General features: G+C 48.3%; 1 protein-coding gene across 2 annotated transcripts in view; it reads left to right on the forward strand.

Moving 5' to 3' along the window:
* Positions 1-6,450: 6,450 nt before the first annotated feature.
* MEOX2 (mesenchyme homeobox 2) overlaps positions 6,451-12,507 on the forward strand; it is an 87,261-nt gene continuing 81,204 nt past the window's right edge. Inside the window, exon 1 of one of the 2 annotated variants that reach the window (XM_056800570.1) lies at positions 6,451-7,606. In XM_056800570.1, coding sequence (XP_056656548.1) covers positions 7,063-7,606 — 544 coding nt within the window. In that variant the 5' untranslated portion in view covers positions 6,451-7,062. The remainder of the gene's footprint in view (positions 7,607-12,507) is intronic. The other variant, XM_001363866.4, reaches the window with a different exon arrangement.

Consider the following 12,507-nt stretch of genomic DNA (forward strand, 5'->3'; position numbering starts at 1 on the left):
CAAAGGTGCCTGGATTTTTCTTCCCTCCATTGGAATTCTATAAATGACAGCATGCAACCAACTGCACACTGGAGGGGCTGGAGGAGGGGCTGCGAACACCCAGGGCTCTTCAGTGAGTTCGGGCTCGCGGGCAAATTTAATAAAAATAGGTACTTTCAGAAGAGAACTAGCTGAAAACTGATGAAGTGCAAAAAGCCTAAAGGCAAAAGAATAACCCCTCCTATTGCCAACATCATCTCGCCGAGTCTTGTTCAAGGACTTCTGTCTTGGGAAGCTGGAAAACCAAACCCAAAGTCTATGCACAGCCACCTTACCTACAGAGCCAAGGGCCGGTTTCATCCCAGGCCAAGTTTTCTGAGAGATTTATGAATTTGTGTGGATTTGACAGCCATTTAAAAAAGCATAGGGCAGCTTTAGGCAGCAGGAGAAAAGAATTTTCCACTTTTCTTTAGAATAGACAGAATATATGTGTGATGTTGTTTAATATGTAACTGAATATTTTCAGGCTGGAAACGTCTAAGAGAGTGACTCGGCTAGAGGGCCCTGAGTGACTCCTGGAAACAAGGAATAAATATATAAATATCTGTTGATTGAGGAGTCTGACACAAACTGTAAAAACTGGAAAAGCTCCCCACATTTTTAATGAAGCCATTCCTTATAATGATAGCATGTGGAGTGAATTCAAATGACTGAGTGGAGGAGACTTCATAAATTGTGCCCTGAGTGAGACAGCCAAGGGGGTCAGATGAGATGATTTGTAAAGTCCCTCTCAGCAGAAACGGCCCATGATATATGAGGGTCGCTGGGACTCCTACTTGAAAGCAGGTGAGCGGAAAAGGGCAAACTCACTTGAAGGCTTTAAACATTCCGTGGGGGTGCTAATGAGAGCAGCATCAAAGCCCCCAAAGAAGGGATTCAAACCTAGTGTGCTTGTCATTGCTGGAATCGTGAAGCGGTATTCCTAAATTATTATTTTTACAAATAAACAAGCCTCACCTGCTCCACTGTCTCTACTGTGAGGCTCGCTCTGGTGTGTGTGTGTGTGTGTGTGTGTGTGTGTGTGTGTGTGTGTGTGTGTGTGTATTTGTTTTGTTTACCTTTGAAGGAGGTGGAATTTTGGTCTATTTCATTTTATCATTTCATCTGAGTAGCAAATGATATGGATTTTATGCCTAGAATAGAGAGTATCTTTTGCTGAAGAAATTCAAGAAACATTGAGTGGATTCATTAAAATCCAATCCCAATTTCCTTCAGAAATGGTAAATCTAGATATAGGCTGGCTAGCTCTGGGAATTAAGAAGGAGGAAGTTTTTTTTTTTTCTTTCCAGAAATAATGTCTGAATATGAACATCCAGATTTCATTCACACATGAGTCATTTGTTGATCTGTTTCCTTTTTATTTATTTATTTATTTTTGGGTGGCCAATGAGTTCTGATTAAATACTACTAACCAGGTGGGGACATTGGAACTCTATTTTGCCTATAAACTGGGAAGGTGCAGGGCAATGGAAATGGGGAAAAAATAATGTCAAAAACATTGTATCTTCTATGGATGCTGTGGGTTGGGTGACTGTTTCTTAGCTGTGAGAAATATATTTTCCTATAAATCACATTTGTAACATTGGGATGATGACTGGTTTTGATTCTTTAAAATTCTTCTGTTCAGTAAAACAAAGACAAGGAAAGAAATGTGATTCCCTGGAGAGTTCTAAAGGGAAGCAGATTGTCTCTCCTCTCTGAAATATTTGGATTTCAATTTAGTTATATTAATATATGATACATATACATATATAGGAGGAGAGAGAGATTGAAAAGAGAGAAAGAGAGAGGGGGAAAGAAAGAGAAAGGGAGAGAGAGAGAGAGATTTCTCCCCCTATATTTTAAAACAAGGAGAACATTATTTCAGGGAAATTAATTTAGCTCCTCTTCTTCAAAAATATAGAAATCTATTTAAAATTTATATCCATATTGGTACTGTTAAAAGTTGTACTCAATTTTGCCTGGTAGATGCTTAATTTTTCATGGATATAAACATGTACACATGGATATGGAATATATACACACATATACATAAGCACACATTGATTGAGCATTATATATAGAGATGCATGTGTTGCATATCTATGTATTAAGTATATTATATATAACAAAATGAATGCATACATGTATATTTATACATACATGTTTCCAAAGGAAATAAATCCAGGTAAATTCTATTATAATTTCCTCTATGTTTTTTATAAAACTGATTTAATAATGTTAATTCATTTGATAATGAATTATAAATGTTCTTTTTTTCTGATTTTAATATTATAGAAAGCTGGCAACATTAAAAGACTAATTAAAAGTATAAATTATACGTTTTTTAGATTCTTCAAGAAGAGGGAATAAATTTGCCCTAGCACTCTCCCAGTTTTAAAATACAGGGAGAAATCATTACTCTCTATGTGTATGCATTTCCCTCTGACTCATTTTCAGTCCTTTGTTTTCTGTAATTGGTTAGAGCTTCAGTTTGGTGGGTTGTGATGCTGACTATATGTGAGGTGTGAGTTTGTAACACTTGACTACTTTAAAGAAAAAGCTATGGGATGGTCTTGATCTCTAGGATTCATTTTTTTTTTAAGTTCAGCTGTTTGAAATCGTCATATAAGCAAAGTATCCCATGTGCCAGGTGATGCTCTTGAAGCTTTAATAAAGAAAAAAAAGAAGAAAAGAAAAAGAAAATAAAGAAAAAAAGTTGTTGGCGTGTGATCTCTATTTATGATTTTGTCAAGGAAGTGCAGACACAAGGGGAATTTAATACACGAAAAAGGCTACAATGGTAGCAGCTCCCCTTGCCACAGCCCTTTTCCCAAGTTTACAGGACTTTCCTTTCAGGAAGGAAATGCCAGCATCACCTCTATCCTACAGATGAGGAAACTGAGTCTCAAAGTTATTTTTTACAATTAATATTTATAGAGAATTTACACAACAATTTTTTTTTTTAGTGTGACTTGACAGAAACCTCTCCTCGGATGGGAGCAAAAAAAAAAATGCAGGATTCTAACATTTAAAAATCGATATAATTTATCGAGAACTTAACCCAATTGTCAATCACTGAAAGGGATAGGTTAGACCCAGGGGCGTTACTTCGTTGTTCTGTTTTGCTTTCTGTAATTGATGGAGAAAAGGAAAAAGAAAAAGAAGAGCGTGTCTCCTGTCTCTCCCCTATTCTCGATTGTCTAAAAAAATACTCACAAATTTTATAGAACGATTTCTCCGAATAGGGAAATTTGGAGATAATAAAAAATCAAAAGGTTTTCCTTTTTTTACATGACTACTTTTTAAACGTGAGATTAAAAAAAATAAACCATACTCGTATTGATGTGTGTACACATTTAGGCATGTATATATATATATATTATTTTCCCCCTTCCTTTTCTCTAGGCAACAGTGAAATTCATTTTGAGTCGTTTCCTGTAACTGGTGAAAAGGAGTCCTGGTAAGGCTGGTAAGAATTTAGCTGAGGCTAAATCACCGGTGGGCAAGGGGCTCCGAATATCCCTCCGCCTCCCTCCCCCGCCCCTTTAAACTTCGGCTGGGCGATATTCTCTCTCCTTTCCCTGGATTCTGGGATTTCCCCGCTTCTTTTTCTTTCCTTTTCAGTCTTGTCGCCAGCCGTTTCTAACGACTGATTGACGGGGGCAGGTTGGCTGGAAATTGCAGGACCTTATCATAGGTCAGTCATTAGCATCTGACCCAGGAGAACGACCAAAGAGAAGCGAGCCCCGTCCTGAGGCAGTGGGGAGGAGAACTTTGGGGAGCGGGCATCTCTGGGTGCTAGAGGACGTACAGATCGGGAATCCAAGGGTTCCAAGCCCACCTCACGCCTCCAAGGCCCCAGCTCGTAGCTCAGCAGCCCCTCGGGCGCACAAGCCAGTCTTTTTCTTCTCAGAAGCTCCAGAGTTCAACCCAGATCTCCTGTCCGGGCGGATCGGTCTCAGTCTCCCGGGCTGGAAGAGCCCCGGCAGCCAGGTCCCGATTCCCTAATGAACTTGGAGGCGTTCAGGGGTTAGGGGGAAGGGCGCCCCACTTTCTCTCTATCATCCTCTCAATTCCTTTCTCCTCCCACCCCCCGCCGCCGAGCCAGGGGCTAACCAAGCCCAGAGTCCTGGGGAGCTCGCTTTCCTTTGTACTTTAAGGTTTAATATAAGAGCCCATATTGAAACCATAAACACAAGGAGAAATCAGACAAATATTCCACACCGATGGTAACCGAACCGCCCCCTCCCCTTCTCCCTGCACCCTGGGCCCAGCCTAGTCTCCTCGGAAGGGAGTGGCAAGCACTCCTCAATCTTTGCCAGGCCTTGGGGAAAGTGAAGGGTCCCAAGACCACGAAGGGGCTCCCTCCGATTAGAATCAGGGCCCATCTGCCTTACCGTCGGGGTCCCTGGCAGTCTACAGCTCCCTGTTCTCACCAACACTGCCCCAGAGAGCGGGGCAGGCAGGCAGGCAGGCAGGCAGGCAGGCAGCTGGTGGACAAAAGTTTTCGTTTTTTTTTTTACCCAAAGTCTGCAAAACTAATTTCCCTCCGAATAGGGCTCAATTTCCGTTTAAGAAAACAGCTCTCAGAAAGCGCAGAATTCCTGGTTGCGCCCCCCCCCCCCCCCAAGGATAATAATTTTATCTTTCGCATGGCTCTGAGGGTGTGTGGCCATCCTCAGCTCACAAATTGTCCCAGGGCGGAAGAGGCAAAAAGAGGAGTGAGGGAGATCAGGGATGGGGAAAGTAGGGGCACCGCGAAGTTTGGGAACCTCCTTAGTGGATGGTCAACGATATCCCTAACGAAAGCCCCATGTCCGCCCTATTTGGGGCTCCTTGTTTCTTCTTCAAGGATTCCAGGTCCATCACTATTAGGGAGGGACACTTGAGACAACGAAAATACGGAGGCCCCTCATTGTTTACTGAAGCTGCCCTCATCCTCTGCCTTTGAGAAAGAACCAGTTTGGGGAAAGGGATGGACAGTTCAGCCTCAGGCTTGACTGGCCTCTTATAGACTCTTCGCACTTAGTCTGGGACCTTTTTGCCCTGTCCTTGCCCCTAGATGGGAAGTTCGAACCCCGAAGTGGCGGTGCTAGGCCAGAGAGTGGCCCGCTTTGTGAAGCCGTCAGTCCAGTCCCCTCCCTTCTCCCACTATAGGAAGAAAATTCCATCCAACTCCCCGAAGAGACAAGTTTCCGAAGCGGGGTGAATCCCTTGGCCTCGGAGTTCCCTTTCCAGTTGGAAAATGAACAGACAAAATAGGTAAGGTAGACAGGATATGCGTGTGAAGCCTCGGAGGAGTGTCAAGCCCCAGAGACGAAGGCCCTGGACAAGGGGAGGGAGTGGAGCTTGGGGGCTCTCTAGACCCAACCGAGGCCGCCAGGGCTGTGATTTGGAAGGGCGGTTTAGGAATGAGAAGCCTTCGCTTGGCTCGTGGGCCTTGGAGCTCAATCTGGGGATAGTGTAAACACTTCTCGGTAGGGAGGACCAGTGGATTTCTGATTCTGTTAGAGGATGGCAAAACATATTCATCCCCCCTTCCAGGGAAATGATCAAGAAATGAAGTCGGACAAAGAGATGTTTGTAAGAGCCGGGTGTGGGAGTAGCCACCTGGGACTGCAGGTGAGGCTGCTGGTGCTTTGGGTTCAGAGGTTGGCTGGCTCCGCCCCAGGCTCGCTTCCTTCCACTCCTACCCCGAGCCTCATCCTTTTTTCCCCCATGAGATAGGAACCTATTTCCGCCAGTGGAAGTTCAGCCAACCCCGCTGCTTCTCTGGGGGCTCCGGCCCTGTTCCCCTTCAACTGCACGGCCCCCAGACCCCAGAGAAAGGAGCGGACTGCCTGGGGCCCGGGCCCAACCCAGGGCACAATCTCCGCGGCCTTCTGGCTCTGCCTGCAGAATCAGGGCACGGCCCGGTTTGCAGCCCCAGCCCGAGTCCCGACGCACAGCTTCTCCCGGCTGCGCCTATTTGCAGATGTGCATGAATGGCAGCTACGTTTCCAAACAAACTAAGTAACAAATAAGCTGAAGCGAAGTTTCTCCGTAAAGAACAAAGTTGAATTTCGGACTGGTTTTTCTTGGGGATCCGACGCTCAGGCTCCTAGGGCGGGTGGGCGTGAGCGTATGTGCTCCTCCTGTGTGAGTGTGAGTGTGAGTGTGAGTGTGTGTGTGTGTGTGTGTGTGTGTGTGTGTGTGTGTGTGTGTGTGTGTGTGTGTGTGTGTAGGGCCGCTCCCCTGGGGCTGTCTATCAAACCCAGAGCTCCCCTTTCCCGCAGGGCCCAGATAGGTGCACCACTCAAGAGCTTCCTGGGGCCGGGGCTGTGGGCAAAGGAGCCCCGAGAGCCCCGGCTGGGCGGCGGCAATAGCGGAGCCGGCAAAGAGCGGAGCGGCCGTTTGGGAGGGAGTCCGCATGTGGTCAGCGCGGGGTTCCTAAGCCAGCCCCCAGCTCACATTACACTCTATTTATAACCTTCCGAAGCTGTTTCCCTTCGCAGGCAGGCAGGCAGTCAGGCAGCAGTCTCTGGGACCACCTTCTCTTGGCTTCCACTTCTCTCCTCCTCTTCCTCATCCTCCTCTTCTCCTCTCCTCCTCCTCCTCCTCCTCCTCCTCCTCCTCCTCCTCCTCCTCTTCTTCCTCCTCCTCCCCCTCCCCTTCTCCTTTGCCTCCTCCTCCTCTTCCTCCTCCTCCTCCCCCTCCTCCTTCTCCTCCTCCTCCTCCTCCTGCTCCCCTTGACTTCGGAGCGTCCGAGAACAGCAGAGCAGCCGGACGACCCTTCCTTCCTTCCCTCTTTTTCTCTCGCTTCTCCCCGGTGTTGGCACAGCCGGCGGCGGGCCGGACCGACAGACGCGCAGCCGGACTCGGGCCTCCAGACGTCTCTTGGCCCGTCCCAGCCCGGCAGGGCAGGCCAGGGCCGAGCGGGGCAGCCCGCTGCCGGACCCGGGTCGAGGGCTCTGAGTACACTGCAGGCTGACCAGGACGGCGGAGGTGGAGGCATCTGTCCGCAAGCTCCCGCCGCCGGGCAGCAGCCGCGCCTCGCATGCTATGGAGCATCCGCTCTTCGGCTGCCTGCGCAGCCCGCACGGCACTGCGCAGGGCCTGCACCCCTTCTCTCAGTCCTCGCTGGCCCTTCATGGGCGTTCGGACCACATGTCCTACCCCGAGCTCTCCCCGTCAGCCTCATCTTGTATAATCGCTGGCTACGCCAATGAGGAGGGCATGTTCGCCAGCCAACACCACCCGCGCGGCCACCACCACCACCACCATCACCACCACCATCACCCACAGGCACCCCCGCCGCCGCCGCCGCCGCCGCCCCCGCCGCAGCACCAGGCACTGCAGGGAAGCTGGCACCTCCCTCCCTTGGCTTCGCCCCCCGCTGCCGCCCGCCACAGCCTGTGCTTGCAACCCGACGCCGGTGGCGGCCCGGAGTTGGGCGGCAGCGCCCCCGGTTTGTGCTCCTCAGCCGGGAGCTTGGGTGCCAGCACTCCCACCGGGGCCGCTTGCGCGCCAGGGGACTACGGCCGCCAGGCGCTGTCCCCCGGGGACGCGGAGAAGAGAGCAGGGAAAAGGAAGAGCGACAGCTCAGGTAAGGAAGGGGCCGTCGAGGGGCTGAGGGAAGGCGGTCGTGCCGGACGGGCATCGTCGGGGTGGGCGACTGGCGCAGCACAAACCCGCACCCACAGCCAGCCGGGTCCACCGACGTTCACATCCCTAGACAGACCGGCAAGAAACCTTAGAGACAGATGTGGTCCGGGACAGGCGCACACAGACTCTCTGAAGCCCTCAGAGACTACTGGCCATCCGGGGAGACAGTCACAGATGCACAGACGGACAGTCACACACACACACACACACACACACACACACACACACACACACACACACACCACGGGGCTGGTGCTGAGAGTCAGGTGGACTCGCAGTCAATAAAGATAGTAGGACTTCTGCGGCTCTCCAAGGCCACGGGCAGGATTGGTCCCCCAGCCTTTCCCCGAATCTAGACTTGTATCGAAAGGCTCCCCGCAGTACCCTCAGCAAACTAGACACTTGCAGCGACTTCGCAGGCATCTGCAGGCTGGGTCTTTGGGGCCGCTCTGGGAAGCACGTAAGGCGCTTGCCCTCAGTTGCTCGGTTTGGATTAAACTAAAGAGGGAGAGTGTTGAGCAGAATCTCTAGCCCTCGCTGGTGCCAGACCCCTCATGTGGCTGCTTCCGACTCACTCGGAGGCCAGCAGCCCTTCCTCCCTTTTTCCTTATAGTTAACCGAATTCCCAAATTGTTGTGCAATCTTTGGACTCTTGCAGTAGAATTTGGCAAAGTTCATGAGAGAAAAAAAAACCAAGCAAACAAACAAACCCCTTTAATTCTGATGAAATGGAGCTTTAAATAACCCCGGATCCAAATGTGTGTGTGTAGGGGAGGTGGGGATCCCTGCTAATTAGGGAAGCAGGGGTCATCTCCAAAGCCTGAAGCTTGCACTTGGAAATACATTTAAAGAGCACCCTTTATGGATTTCCAAAAGGTAGCCTCCCCCCTCTCCTCGTCCCCCTCCCCATGGGATGGGATGGTTGGCAACACTGCTATCTAGCTGTGTGCCGGGAAAATGCTTCGTGCTGTTAGTTTCTACGAAGGTGATCATTTTTGGAGCCTGGAGTTCCCGCATCCACAAAAGGGAAAGCTGTTTCCCAAGTGGTGGGAACCCGGAGGACAAGCAGAGGGGGACTTGTCCAAAAGCCAGGGTTGCTGCCACATAGCCAGGGCTCAACAATCCAAGTGTGTGGCACTCCCGTCCCTCTGAAGGCGAAGCCAGTGGAAGGGATTCTGGAGAGCTGAGCTGCCCGATAAGAAAGCCTCCGGGAGAGGATCTCCGAACTCTGTAAAGGCTCCCAGCTGAATTCTTAGTCCTAAATCCGAGGCAAACGTTTGCAAAGGAGCTTTGGGTGAAGAATTCTGGGAGTATTTTGAGTAGCAAGGCTAGGGTTTTCTTCTTGAATCTGAGGACCGCGGCGCTTTGGTTATTTGTTTCTTTACCAATCATTTGGCAGTTGGTTTTCTCTCTCCATTTTGCCCCCATAAAAATGATCAACATTAGAATAAAGTGCAAAGGGCTTCGGATCTTCTAGGCTTAGAGAGTTTGTTATAGGAACCAAAGAGTCTTCAGAATTAGGCAACAATATCCCAGTCAGGCGTCTTTCTAAAGGCGGGTGTAAATCATCCAGCTACAGCCCTCTTTTCAACCTCAAGGGTGAGTATCACCTTCCCAAGCAGGGCTTCTTTCTCTAAGAACAAATATCCAATTCTCCCATGCATTACTGGTGTACTGGCAAACGAGCTTCAGGGTGATGTTCTTACCACACTGACAAATAACAAAATCAGTCAAAGCTTCTATTATGTTTATTCTCTTGGGGTGGGGGGAAGGGAAGCCACATTCAGAATTTAGGCTTTGTAGAATGCTTTTTGGAAGTCTCTTCGGCGGAACACAGTACTTGAAGTCACTGGACTGTTTGAAAGTGAATGTCCTTTCGGGTCCCGTCTTCAGATCCAGAACCTCCGGAACTGAGTCTTTATTGCATGAACCGTTCTTTTGTTTACTTCCCGAAACTAGGGCTGAGTTTTCGCTTTCTTTTACACACAAATTATTTTGAGTGGAGAATAATGGGAACGGGCAGGAGATGCCATTCAATTAGCCCTGGCAAGAGTTTCAAGAGAAAACTGGCCCCTTTCAGCAGGATCGCATGTATTTATCTTTGCCCCAGACTCACCGAATAGCAAAATCCCATCTTGCAAATGTGTATTCTTGCCCGCCAGAGCTCCCGACTCCAGTACTACCAAAACAGAGAAAATGTGTGCCGGCCGGCTGCTGCCCATACGATTAGTGAGTTATAGCTTGAGTGGGAAATACCAATTAGTCATCACTCAGGATAGGTTCACTTGGGATTCCTAGTGATCTTTTACTGGGATAGAATAACCCTGACGGATCTTCAGCTAACTGAAGGGAAACAGCATCCCGATTTTTAGTAGCAGAAGCAGTTAAGTTCTCATGCAAAACGTTATTCGAACTGGAACCATAACTATTTATTGTCGGCAGCTTCCTCCCCCTGCCTCCCTCCCTCCCTCCCTCTCTCTCTCTCCCTCTTTCTCTCCCTCTCTCTGTCTCTCTGTCTCTCTCTCTCTCTCTCTCTCTCTCTCTCTCTCTCTCTCTCTCTCTCTCTCTCTCTCTCTTCTTTCTTTCTCTGTCTTTCTCTTTCTCTCTCTCTTCTGTCTCTCTGTCTCTCTTCTTTCTCTCTCTGTCTCTTTATCCTCTCTCCTTTCTTCTTTTCTTTCTTTCATCTTGATTGAGTTCAACTTCGAAGCCTAATTTTTACTGTAGCCTCAATCCTGCCCCCCTCCCCTGCCTCTGACCTACTGTGCTACCTTGAAAGCTTATTCACTTCATGGTCCCATAAGGGCTTGATCCAGCAGAACAGAACTGGGGGATCGTCTCCATTTTTCCTTCTACCGTCTCTGCATGGCCAAAAAAGGAACCGTAAACCACTTGATGTTACTTTGCAAACTCTAGCAAAGGGCATGGCATGGTAGCGGCAGTCCTCCTTTCCCTGAGTGTGTTCACTTGGCACTTATTCCTGCTGTCTTTCTGCTTCTAGAGTAAGTAGAGTGATTCCTAGTGAAAAGCAGGCACACAAAAACGTTCCCTGGACAAAACTCACCTTGTGCCCACCAGCTTCTAGTTCCAAGACACCCACACTCATACCCACGTAGATCCGAAATCTATTTCTAACCTTATGCAATATTTATGCTTCTCTCCACATTGAATCTACTTATGTTCAATCTATCCATAGACATTGGGTATAGACGATGGATATGTATAGCTATAGAGATCCCAGACATCTATCTAGCTCTGTATGTGCACATGCATGTACACATATGTGTGCACATGAGAACTCCTATCTCCCAGGGTCCTTCTGATGCTCAAATGAGGTGATAATCTATGTCTGCTGCTTCATGAAGCCTCCACAAAGCTGTTCCATGCCAGAAGTAATATGTGTATATACACACAAATACATATATGTACATGTGAATGCGTGTGCACATATACATGTGTGTAGGCTTACAGACACCATGATTTGAACCTGTCATCATTTTGATAGTAGAAAAGCTGCTCTGAACCTCAGGAAATGCCATGTTCTAATCCAGAGATGGCCTCAGATTTCAGTTGCTTGGTTGGTTTTGGTGGAGGCTAGAAGCCAATGTTTATGGCCTATGGGCTTCCATAAGTATTTTTATTAGTAATCGACAATAAGCAGGTTTAATAGAAAAACACACAGTCACTCAGTCTGTATTAAACAGTTTTGCAGCCTTGAACCCATTTTGCTTCCAGCATCATTAGCAACACCAACATCTGCTCTGTCTTCAAAGGGCTCTTAAAAAATCCCAACTTTACAACTGTACTTAAAATAATCAGCAGAGAGCAGGTGATTCTGAAAAAACGAGTCTATAAATAGTGTGAATTGCTTGGCTTCAATGACTTTTGAGTGCCCTCCAAACGGTGCCGTAATAGGAATAAGCTGCAGTTGCAGAGAAAGAAGCAGAGCGCATTGATCTATCAATCGGGCTCCAGGGTTAGCCCAGGAATTTCACTGCCGAGAAAGGAGCCCGGGAAGGCTTGGATTGTTCCAGGAAGAACCAGCTGCCCAGTTTTCAGTCCTAAAATGCCTGCCATGATCAAGAAAGATGGCTTCAACTCATCGCTTTTTATCGAAGTGTAGAAATAGCCATCCTGAATAGACCCGAAGTCTCAGAAGCCCGCTAGACTCCTACTATACTATTCTTCTAATAATACTAGTCTAATTCCTCTCAAAAGATATGTGGAGGCACCGGATTTGGGGCCTGGGTGCCGTTCCTTCCCTCTGTCAGGGCTCCAGGAATCCTTTGCCAGCCTCCATCTCACTGGTGAGCAGAGTATGGATCTTGGCAACAGATGGTTCCTTCCCCTCCGTGACTGAATGATCGCGTCCTCGTACTCAGTTCCTTTGTGTCGCTGTTCCAAGGAGGCCTGCTTGGTTAGCTGTGATACTGGAAGTGGATGGATGCACTGTTCTGTCCGTGGCCGTGAAGCATCGCTCTCGTGTCACATAGGATGGGTTAAAATGAGAAATAGGAACAACAAACTTATTGAATGCAGAAGGAAGCCTGAATGGGAAACCCTCGACCTTCCCCAAATAGAACGTCTTTTCCTGAACTGGGAGTGAGTGATTGGGGTGGGGGTGGGGAAGGAATTCCGAATTTACTGGTTCGTCCCTGCTTTTTTCTTTGTATGACCAGTTCTTGGGGGATGAATATGAAAAAGTGCCCCTTTGCAGGGACTGTGCATAACACATTGATAGACCTTTCCTGATCCTCAGAGGACCGTATGCTCAGGTCTCAGAGAGCGTATTGTTGAGGATGGCCGACAGACAGAATGACAGACAGACAGACAAGCCTCGTGTTT

This window comes from Monodelphis domestica, chromosome 5, assembly GCF_027887165.1.
Source record: "Monodelphis domestica isolate mMonDom1 chromosome 5, mMonDom1.pri, whole genome shotgun sequence".
Classification (NCBI taxonomy): Eukaryota; Metazoa; Chordata; class Mammalia; order Didelphimorphia; family Didelphidae; genus Monodelphis; species Monodelphis domestica.